This window comes from Gigantopelta aegis, chromosome 10, assembly GCF_016097555.1.
Source record: "Gigantopelta aegis isolate Gae_Host chromosome 10, Gae_host_genome, whole genome shotgun sequence".
Lineage (NCBI taxonomy): Eukaryota > Metazoa > Mollusca > Gastropoda > Neomphalida > Peltospiridae > Gigantopelta > Gigantopelta aegis.
This window is the reverse complement of record NC_054708.1, coordinates 31889277-31901606: the sequence shown is the minus strand read 5'-3', so window position 1 is coordinate 31901606 and position 12330 is coordinate 31889277. Positions and strand designations below refer to the sequence as shown.

The 12330-nt window shown below is 36.5% G+C and overlaps 1 protein-coding gene across 1 annotated transcript in view; it reads right to left on the bottom strand.

The window, feature by feature from the left end:
* The window catches only part of LOC121383581 (telomerase protein component 1-like), an 86939-nt gene that overhangs the window by 24692 nt on the left and 49917 nt on the right, over positions 1–12330 (bottom strand). The window contains exons 35-40 of the mRNA XM_041513670.1: positions 11129–11234; positions 9710–9829; positions 8888–8986; positions 6979–7126; positions 4224–4330; positions 513–670 (exon numbers count right to left, since the gene is read on the bottom strand). Coding sequence (XP_041369604.1) covers positions 513–670; positions 4224–4330; positions 6979–7126; positions 8888–8986; positions 9710–9829; positions 11129–11234 — 738 coding nt within the window. The remainder of the gene's footprint in view (positions 1–512; positions 671–4223; positions 4331–6978; positions 7127–8887; positions 8987–9709; positions 9830–11128; positions 11235–12330) is intronic.

Sequence of the window (12330 nt, the reverse complement as noted above, 5' to 3'; positions counted from 1 at the left end):
GCTAATCGAAAAGAGTAGCCCATGAAGTGGTGACAGTGGATTTCCTCTCTCAATATCTGTGTGGTACTTAACCATATGTTTGACACTATATAACTGTAAATAAAATGTGTTGAGTGCGTCGTTAAATAAAACATTTCCTACCTTCCTTATTGTGATAAGAGTTATTTAAAATTAAACAGTAAGTTGGCCATTTTGATGATGGAAGTAACTTTCCGTTATTCTGTTACTATTTTTCATTATTTGGATGTGCAAAATGGTGGGAAATATAAATTAGTACCAGTAAACACAGTAAACAACATATGAACTTGTGCAACACCAGCGAGATATTTCACCAGCAATATCCTGAAGGTTAAATGGTTTACAATAATAATAATAAAGAATAGTTTGACACTGTAATGATGTTTTGTATTTTATGGCCATTTCTGGTCCAGAACTTGAAAGATATCTCACCAGCAGCGTACTAAATGTTAAATGGTTTACAATAATAAAGAACAGTCTGCCACAGTAATGACCTTTTGTATTTGGTGGCCATTTCTGGTCCAGAGAAGATGAGACAGGTATAATCTTCGCCAGCCGTGGCCACCACATCTTTCGTAGCTGAGACACAGAGAACAGGTTTAGTGTGACCCTCGAAACTGGCAAGCTTCCCACCAGTATAGGATTGAAGCAACTGAAAACAGAAAAAGTAACGGAAATCAGGCTTTAAGCTGACATTAGTCGTTAAATGAGAAATAATAAAATTTCTGTTATATTCATTACAATATAACGCCATGCCATTGGTCCAGACGTAGCAACGGGAGTTTGTTCATTTCTCTATGAACAAAAAAATTACATTGTCAGGGAACGTCATATCTGATGATGTCATTTTATATGGGCAAGTTGTCTTAATGAGCGTTATTGTTTATGGACCAAAAATAATTCAAAATAAAGTATGTACTTTTAGTGTTATTATTAGCAAGTATTATTCAAATTTAATTATAAGTATTGTCTCTTATTTCTTTTACGTTCTTCTGGGTATGAAAAAAAAAAAATCACCTGCAAACTTATGTGAGAATGGCTTCGCCGATTCACAGTTTGCGGATGATTTTTTTTTGTTTATACCCCAATGAACATACAAGAAATAACAGACAATCCTTAATTAAAGTTGAATTTGGCAAATTGTTTTCATTATTAATTTGCCAAAAAGCTAATTTGAAAATGGGGTCTCCTTGGTGTTGGCTCACTGAGCTGATTAAAAGATTAATTTGGCTATAGATTTCTGATCAAATTTGTCAAAAGTGCTAACGCTTTGGGGATGCAGATTAAACCCTGGGAACAAACTATAAAAGTAAACCATCAGCAGAATAATGAAAGTAAAGTTTGTTTTATTTAATGACGTCACTAGAGCACATTGATTTTTTATCTTATCATCGGCTATTGACGTCAAACATATGGTCATTCTGACATTGGTTTTTTTGGAGGAAACCCACTGTCGCCACATAGCCTACTCTTTTACGATAGACAGCAAGGGATCTTTTATTTGCGCTTCCCACAGGCAGGATAGCACAAACCATGGCCTTTGTTGAACCAGTTATGGAACACTGGTCAGTGCAAGTGGTTTACACCTACCCATTGAGCCTTGCAGAGCACTCACTCAGGGTTTGGAGTCAGTATCTGGATTAAAAATCCTATGCCACGACTGGAATCCGAACCCAGTACCTACCAGCCTGTAGTCTGATGGCTTAACCACTGCACCACCGAGGCCGGTCAAACAGAATAATGAATGCCCCTCCACATCAGTTATTGGAGCAAAACAAGCACAAAACAATAACTACAGTTTTAATAAACTTCGTGTATTTTCACCGTCAGTGAATGCTGGTAACCGTCACCTGTGTTGGCATCATATTTTAAATTATATTTATCCAACTAAACAAATCAGGAAGGATCATTCAGGGCTCTATATCCCACTACTTTGGACACAGCATGTTTTCTGTCTGTTCTGAGCACAGCAAAGTCTTTTTAATGCAGTAATGTTATTAGCTATAAATAGAAGGGGTGGGACGTAGCCCAGTGGTAAAGCGCTCGCTTAAAGCGCATTTGGTTTGGGTTTAATCCCCATCGGTGGGCCCATTGGGCTATATCTCGTTCCAACCAGTGCACCACAACTGGTATATCAAAGGCCGTGGTATGTGCTATCCTGTCTGTGGGATGGTGCATATAAAAGATGCCTTGCCACTAGTGAAAAAATGTAGCAGGTTTCCTCTCTATGAATGTGTCAAAATGACCATATGTTTGACATCCAATAGCCGATGATTCATAAAAAAATCAATGTGCTCTAGTGGTGTCAGTAAACAAAACAAACTTCTTCTATAAATAGCTGGACATTCAGAAATGCATTTCAAATTATTTTAATTTAATTGAAGCTTAACATTTCAATGGTTTTGAAGTGAAATGTTTTGAGTTTGACATATTTGCACTTAAATTGGGCGTGGTTGTTTTTGGGGCATATGTATTTTTGGCACATTGTCTATCACCTTGACTTTGGTGCAGTCTAAAGCTGTGATCATTTCTCCAGTGTAGTTTTATGTGACACAGACTATAGGTAGCATTAAACCAAATAACTTCCAGCTGGGTCGAAGTTCGAGGTGCACTGAACTTTTGATAGAGAAGTTGAAACCAGAAGTCCTGTGATTGGCGATAAATGTGAGTGTGTTGGTTGTAAAAAGAATTAGTTTCATCCGGGCAAAAAATGTATGCAATTTTATTTCATCAAGTAGCCTTGTGTTTGAAACATGTATGTATGTATCTGTAAAAAAAAAAAGTACTCAAAATTTTGTGTGGAACTAGCCGTTATCTCAGCTTGACCCCGAATTGTTTCTGATTCACTTTAAGGGTGAGGGGTGGTAGTATTTATATCTGTGGTGTTTATGTTGATTGATATGCGGCAGTTAGGAGTTTTACCCACATATATTACTATTGTCGTCTATGGGATTTGATTTGGTAGTATACACCCTGTAAAGAGGAACAAATATAAATCGAATAATGCTGCGTCATAGTAACTAATAGCAAGTGAGAAAACATGCTACCACCACACAGGCGTTTCACACTGAACAGCAGCAAGAGAAGTTTAATACATACTTTAACCAAAGAAAGGCGAATACAGTGAAATCTCTCTAAACCAGACACACATGGGATAAAATAAAAAGTCTTGTTTTAAGATGTATTCGGTTTAGAGGTTCTCTTCTGTACTAATATTTAAAATGTGAAAAGCATCCAGGTTTTAAACGAATTCTGGTTTACACAGGATGCAGTTCCGAGGGTTTTAACTGTAGATATCACAAACTTTGGTGTACCAGTGAGTGGCACTGGTTAGACAGGCCTAAACAAAATTAGCAAGACCGATTGTTTCATTCGTGTATCACTTGCAAACGTTTTATGCCACCCACTTTTCGATCACATATTAAATTTAGGATGTCATTTGCATGGTAATGACAGGTTATGCAAAAATACAATGGGTTCCCTGAATTTGGTTTTGAATAAAGATTAAATGGTTTAACCAAATACTTAATGCTTAGAGGCTAAAGTTTGTTTTGTTTCTTTAATTATCAGCTACTGGATGCCAAACATTTGGTAATTTCGACATTATTATAGTCTTAGCGAGGAAACCCTCTACATTTTTCCACTAGTAGCACGGGATCTTTTGTAGGCACCATCCCACAGACAGGATAGCACATACCACATCCTTTGATATATCAGTCATGGTGCACTGGCTGGAACAAAAAAAATGAAAAAAAAGAAGCCCAATGGGCCCATCAATGGGGATGGATTCTAGACTGAGTTCACATCAGGCGAGCGGTTTACCACTGGGCTATGTCCCGTCCCATCAACCAAACAAAGGGTTCATCTACTGATTACACGGTTAAGCCATCGGTCTACAGGCTGGTAGGTACTGGGTTCGGATCCCAGTCGAGGCATGGGATTTTTAATCCAGATACCGACTCCAAACCCTGAGTGAGTGCTCCGCAAGGCTCAATGGGTAGGTGTAAACCACTTGCACCGACCAGTGATCCATAATTGTGTGCCCAGGACAGCGTGCTTAAACCTTAATTGGATATAAGCACAAAAATAAGTTGAAATCCATCAATCAAGCGAGCTCTCCACCACTGAGCTACCTCCTGCCTTGTTTCCCACCAACATCATAAATCATATGAAGGAGTAAATATTTTTTAAAACCTGTCACATACCAAGACACTGCAGTCATCTGATCCGGTGAGTATGTAGTCTCCATGGCAACAATACGTCATGGCTTGAATGCGGGCACTGTTATGTTTTACTTCAACCAACATTAGCCCTGAAATACAATTATCTGCAATTGTAGCTCATCAAAAGTTTGAAAACAAAATGTTCCAAGATGTGACTTAAGTTGTAAATCAAATTTAAAGAATTATCTATCTATTCTAAATGTTTAAATATTTCAAATAAAAGTAAAGTCTCTGTTTAAAACCACAAGTTTAAAATCTCAATGTTTCATCAACTAAATGTTGAAATGTTGGAGAAAACATATATCGTCCGTTGCCCTGTTTCGGTTGTTGCATTGTTTGTGAGCTACTGTTCGTACATTTGAATATTTGTCTTTTGCATTGGGAAAGTAAACAAATGTCTGTCATATTCACAGAAATGTTTGTAAAAATAAAGTTTAAACGAGCAAAGAAAACAAGATTGAACTTTACCCACTTATAAACATGGCATATTTCTTAGTACCTTTTTTCTATAATTTTCAAAGACTGTAATTTGAAAGAAAACTTAATTTTAAAAAATATTTCTGTCTGTTCTCAGCTATACTGGTATCTGGTTATTGAAGTCACATGACTGTCACGGCGTCTGCTGGTAAAACTATCTTTACAGATACTTGCTAAAAATATATATTCCTTATATGTTTTGACATAAATATGTTTTTGGATGTCTGTTTATATCTTTATTAAAATTCAGAATGCAGTTTATATTTTTTAACCAAACAATTTTACCATTACAACCATTCATTTGCTCAACTTATAACACAATTGCAAGACATTATAATTGTTATATTCATTTTCCTAAAATGTTGTCTGTTAACCTAGATTCTCGAGGACTCCGTTTTGTAATTTGCCTTAAAATGTTTTTTATAAATTATTATAAGTGCATATTTTGTGGAACAACATGCATGTTTTGATAAAACACTTAAACATTTTATGTAGGAAAGTTGAGCCCCCACCCCCCCTTTTTTGTTCGGCAGTTTTTATTTCGGGACTTTAAATGTCTCAGGTAATAAGCCGAAAACATGCCAGAATCGCTATAAAGGGGGTTAATATTTTAAAATGTTCCTTATGGGGTTTTAGTTTATTATACTATCAAGTCATTTCTGCTATTTTATAAGTCAGATTGATGAAAGCGAAGTGTCTTGTCGTAAATTAGAGTGTTTGTTTACACTGTGCATAGAGGAGATGGACGGAACTGACGTCACTTCGCCCCAAGTTATACCACCGGACGTCAGAAAAACAAAACAAAATGGCTGCCCCCAGTTAGCAGGAATAATCATGTTTTTTTTATTAACTCTAAAATTACGCGTTTTTCATTTGTTAAAATGTCAGTATGTGTTGGTGGTCCGGGTATGCATCTTTTCAACACATAAGGCTCTTGTTTGAGTTGACCCTCCCTTCAGGTAATAAGCCGAAAACACGCCAGAATCGCTATAAAGGGGGTCAATATTTTAAAATTTTCCTTATGGGGTTTTAGGGCTTCGCGCCTGCGGTGCTCGCAATTTCACACAACACATTTTATACAACTAGAAAAATTAGCCCCCCCCCCCCACTTTGAAAATCCGTCCTACGCGCCTGACTTAACGGCCAGTTTAATGCTCGTATGAAGTGTAGAAATACTCATAAAAAGGTAGCCATTTGAATAACAACAGTTACCATGATATTTAAAATAAACTGAAGTAAAAGCTGCCGGCCCTAGTTTTTACAAAAATCAATGTGCTCTAGTGGTGTCGTTTTTTTAGTTTTTACAAAGTGTCATAATATTTTCGGCTATTACAGCTTTTTTTTTCACCATTAACATACTCGTTATTTACAGTTTTTTGCCTAAATTATCAATTATCACAATGGCACATTCAATGTGTTTCTGGGGCTGGACGTATTCCAGTGATAAAGCGTTCATTTGATGCGGTGTCGGTCTCAGACGGCACCATTGGGCTATTTCTCGTTCCAGCCAGTGTTCCACAACTGGTGTAACAATGGCCGTGGTATGTACCATCCTGTCTGTGGGATGGTGCATATAAAATATCCCTTGCTCCTAATCAAAAAGAGTAGCACATGAAGTGGCAACAGCAGGTTTCCTCTCTCAATATCTGTGTGGTCCTTAACCATACGTCTGACGCCACATAACCGTAAATAAAATGTGTTCAGGGCCGTACCCTGACCAAAATCCATGGGGGGGCACTAAATTTTATAAATAATTTTTAACATACTATAAAGATTAAACATTTCTATGCTATTACTGGAGATATATATAATAAAAAAAGGACAAGATTCTCAGGGGGGGCAGCTGCCCCCCTGCCCCCCCCCCGGAGGGTACGGCCCTGGTGTTGCATGCATTGTTAAATAAATCATATCCTTCCTTCCTTCAATGTGTTTCTAATCGTCCTGATGGTTGTAGTAACTCGAAAGGTATGTACCTAAAAATAAACTAGTGTCAGTAGCTTTAAAAGAGCCCATGTATCTGAAATTCAGAAATGTTTTAGCTTGCCATGTGTTTTAATATGTCTCTAATCCTGTTCCGCTAAATGATTAATATTCTTGATTCATGACTTTATATACAACCATCTCGTCCTTGACATTGTTTGGACACCATCATGAGCCGAGTAAAGATATCTACCGATGTTTTAAGCATTTTATAGTATATGTTAACAATAACAAACATGCTAGTATCACCGTTATGTGACATTTTGTGAGGTCCACTCACCTGTGTTAACATCAAAGATGCGTGTGTGTCCATCATGGTAGCCTGCGGCCACGTTCTTCCCAGTGGGGGACAGAGCTACTGAAGTGACCGGGCCGTTCTTCTCCGAACCCAAACAATGCAGTGGAACCCCAAGGTGGCCGGACCAAACCTGTTTTAATGGTAGATAAAATTTATATATCATCCATCAAAGACTACTGAACACCACTTCCTTTGTGGGAATGACTGGTCTGATGATTTGACTAACGAAGAACGAGAAGAAGAAGATCCATTAAAGGCTTTTGATATCATAATTTATCAGCATGAGTTGATAAAAGTATAAAAATCCTCATCAAGCCTCGGATTTCATACTTTTATCAACTCGTGCTGATAAATTATGATATCACAAGACACTCGGGGAGTATCCTCTATATATGTTGACAGAGAAATGAAATGAAGGGAGTACAGTTTCAGAGGCAAGCTGGTTCACTGAGTGAAGAATTTATGGTTTTTAATTATTACTCCACATAGCGGGTCATACGTTTTTTCGGTTCATACTTGCATGAACCAAAAAATAATTGTGGTCAAATCTTATAATTAAATTTTTATGCACACTTTAACAATACATCATTGAATTTATTTTGTTTAGCTTTAAATATGCCTGTAGTATTGTTTGTGTAAACTTCATTGATACTTATGTCGCGTAAGAATGCAAACGTTCATTCACTATTATTTGAATCCGGTAATTTTTTGTAAATGATGTCATTTGGTAAATGACGTAATTTTGATAAGGGATGCCATTTTCTCTAGCTGCTGTGCATTTTTACGGATCATTTAGTTATATTGGAAGGAATTGTCCTATTCGTGTTTAGTTTATATTTTATGAAAGTGAATTAAGGAAACGTGTCTAACATTTATGCTGTCAGTGGAACCGTTTAATTTTCACCAACAGCTGTAGAACATCGCTTACAAGTAAGTTACAGGCGTGAAGTTTCCTACATGATTTCTTTGGCCAACGACCGAGTCTCATGTCATGACTCGAGAAGAGTTTGTTGGGTTTTTTTAAATCTGTGTAAGAATCTACATGTCTACTCTGCTATAGCATTTTCCATTAATTTATCGTATACATTTTTTATTGCTTTCACGTGTGTTTTCTTCAAAATATATAAATATGGTTGCCTGAATAATCCGGCTTGTTGCACAAAAGTAGTGCAAGTCAGTGGGGGGAGGGGGGGGGGAGTAGGCGTGGCTTAAATGTTTTTGGTTCATCGAGATATGAACGAAAAAAAGTAAGCACCTCTGGACCAATCAGATTGCCGTAAAGTGTATAGACATAAAGGAAATTTAATTATTTCTCAATGAACGAAAATATTACGTCGTCAGGGAACGTCATATCTGATGACATAATTTTATATGGGCAAGTTGTCTTAGTGAGCGTTATTGTTTATGGACAAAAAATAATTCAAAATAAAGTATGAATTTTTAGTGTTATTCTTAGCACATGATTCTAATTTAATTATAAATATTGTCTGTTATTTCTTTTACGTTCATCTGGGTATAAACAAAAAAATCATTTGCAAACTTATGTGAGAACAGCTTTGCCGATTCACACAGTTTCCAGATGATTTTTTTTTTCATACACCGATGAACGTAAAAGAAATAACAGACAATCCTTAAAAAATAGTTTGGTATTATTTGAATTCAAATACTTCTGGCATTACTCAAATTAAAACATTTGGCATTACTCAAAATTTAATAATTTGACATTACTCAAAATTTAATAATTTGGCATCAAAACATTTCAATTTGACATAATCAATGTTTGTGCTTAACATGAATTATTGTTAGAAAGAGACACTGACTCCTGAAGTGAAATGAATTAGTTTTCGAAATGAGGACAGTTTTTAAGTATTTGGAAGATACTACTACATACCTTAACCTTGTGGTCATCACTGACAGTGATCAGTTCCTTTCCGGTGGGAGTAAATATCAGTCTGTTGATTGGTAATGCATGTCCACGAATATTTCCAACCTAAAATTATCATAACATAGTCAGACATGTTTATGAACATTTCACAAGATATTTACTAAAGGTGGTCTTTTAAGTGCAGGTGGCCTTTGTAGAGAATAAATAAATGAATGAATGAATGAATGAATGAATGAATGAATGAATGAATGAATGAATGAATGAATGAATGAATGAATGAATGGAATGAATGAATGAATGAATGGTTTAATGACAACCCAGCACAAAAATACATTGGCTATTTGGGTGTCAAATCAACGTTTAAAAAAACTGCATCAATGATGCCTTTACAGAGAGGAAAAGTAGATGTATTTCTGCGTTCCAGAGATAGGCATCCATCAATCAAACCTGTTTAATCACCCATCTGTCTTAAGAGCTCATTTTACCCATACCCGAAATCATGTCATATAGTATCAACTCAGAAATAAATAACTTGTAGTAAATTCCATAGCATGAAAAAAGGCATTTCCTGTGGGACAGACTATAGTAGCAGGCCAGGTAATACTTTACTAAATTATACTGAAACCTCTCAAAACCGGACCCTCTATAAACAGGAATTCCCTGAAAACCGGACGTTTTTCAAGGTTCCTTTTCAAATATCTGTGCAGGAGAGAACCTCTCTAAACCAAATACCTCTTAAAACCAGACTTTTTACTTGGTCCCTAAGGTGTCTGGTTTAGAGGAGTTTCACTGTATAATAAAATCTAATATAAATGCTGTTAAATATACCTGAGATCCATTTGCTGCGGACCAGATCTTGACATCCCCGTCTAGAGCTGCTGAGGCAATATGGCGGCCTGATGGGGAGTATGCCACATCACGAACCGAAGAACTGTGACCTCGCAGGATCTGCAGTTTACAAGGAAAGGAAGGCTTACTTAAACAACACATCGGCATGCAGCTTAATCAGCAACTATAGGTGGTAAATGTTGATAATTTGATTTGAATTAATATCAGTGTGTGTGTGTATGTATGTATATATATAAAGAATTGTGCTGCTTGGAAGCCACTAAAATGACCATAACATTTTTTTTTTGTGGAGCTAGGTAATCACAGATGCTTCCTGTTATATAGATGTTCCAATGATCAACTATAATGGAAATTTGACAACCGGCCTCGGTGGTGTTGTGCTTAAGCCACAGGACATAAGGCTGGTAGGTACAGGGTTTGCAGCCCGGTATTGGCTCCCACCTAGAGCGAGTTTTAACGACTCAATGAGTAGGTGTAAGACCACTACACCCCTCTTTTTTCTCACTAACCACTAACAACTAACAGCCCAGATAGCGTAGGTGTGTAGGTATTGGCTCCCACCCAGAGCAAGCTTTCACGACTCACTAGATAGGTGTAAGACTACTACACCTTCTTCTTTCTCGCAAACCACTAACAACTAACAGCACAGATATCTAACGAGTGTGCCCAGGATAGGGTGCTTGAACCTTAATTGGATATAAGCACGAAAATAAGCTGAAATGGAAAATTGACTGGTTTGGCTCTACTGCTTGGAATTCAGTGCTGGATTTATAAGGGGGCAAAGGGAGCAATTGCCCCAGGCCCCCCTGCCCGAGTAACCACCCAGACTAAGGACTTCCTTTATATAAAAATGTAATAATTATAAAATTAGTTAATTTTTTTTATTTGTCATGTAATTTAATTTCTATGTTGAGGGGCCTCTAAACCTGAAGTGCCCCAGGCCCCTACCCCGAGCCCCCCCCCCCCCCCCCCAGGTCTAAATCCGGCCCTGCTTGGATTAGGAAACCACCACCACATCTTCATTATTTAAGGCTGACCAAAAAGATTGTTGGCAACTTGGGGAATATGCTTTGAAAATGTGTAGTTCAGTTCAGTTCAGTTTGTCTCAGCTAAACAAATTTAATTCAGGGTTTAAACTGTTGTTTGCCAAATCACCAAAGGTATATTAAATTATATTTCATGAATTAAAAGTATTTCACTATTAATTCAAGAATATACTACTAAAAAAAACCCAGTGTATTCTGTAGATTTATCACAATTTTGGCTTTTTGGCTAAAAATATTCTGACCAAATTTATAAAACTGCTGATAATTTTGTTTTGGTCCACTTTTAATCCAGAAATGCTTATAAAATGAAGATTCTACCACTGATAAAATGAAACATTAAATTGATACTTACAGCTTTTCTCGTTTTGTGGAAGATATCCCAAATCTTAATGGTGGCATCCCAGCATCCTGTAGCAATGAGCTGGCCATCAGGGTGGAAATCCACAGCGTTAACAGGACTAAATAATTAAACAATACTATTCACTAGGTGCCATTTTATACAAATTCTTACATATAAATGCCAATATAAATTCAAAGCAAAGCTATCATGTGAATGTGGCTTGTATGCAATAAGGTTAATTAGCAGTGTTATCATAAAGAAGACAGAAGTAGAATAGAAAGAGTTATTGGTTAAATTGACACTTTTTGAAGTATGGCTGTTTGTTGTCTAAAATATCAATATGGTTGCACAGGTTAGTCCTTCTGAAAAGCAGCAAGGAATCTGTTATACATACAAAAATGAATGAATGAATGTTTAACGACAACCCAGCACACAAAATACATTGGCTATTGGGTATCAAACAAATGTTTTTATACACATTTTCCAATAAACAGGACACTGCATACCATGACCTTTGACACACCTGTCATCGGTTACTGGTTGGGAAAGTGAAATAGCTGAGACAATCAAGGGTGATTAGTCATGTGACCCATCATAACTCAGACAAGTGCTCTAACACTAAGCTACATCCTGGCACAGCAAAATGAAATGGTGTTTGATGAAAGACAGTACATTGAAATGGTGTTTTACTGAAAACAGTAAAATGAAATGGTGTTTGATGGAAGATAGTAAAATTAAATGGTGTTTGATGGAAGACAGTAAAATGAAATGCTGTTTGATGGAAGACAGTAAAATGAAATGCTGTTTGATGGAAGACAGTAAAATGAAATGGTGTTTGATGGTAGACAGTAAAATGAAATGGTGTTTGATGGAAGACAGTAAAATGAAATGGTGTTTGATGGAAGACAGTAAAATGAAATGATATTTGATGGAAGACAGTAAAATTAAATGGTGTTCGATGGAAGACAGTAAAATTAAATGGTGTTTGATGGAAGACAGTAAAATGAAATGCTGTTTCATGGAAGACAGTAAAATGAAATGCTGTTTGATGGAAGACAGTAAAATGAAATGGTGTTTGATGGAACAGTAAAATGAAATGGTGTTTGATGGAAGACAGAAAAATGAAATGTTGTTTGATGGAAGACAGTAAAATTAAATGCTGTTTGATGAAAGACAGTAAAATTAAATGGTATTTGATGAAAGACTAAAATTAA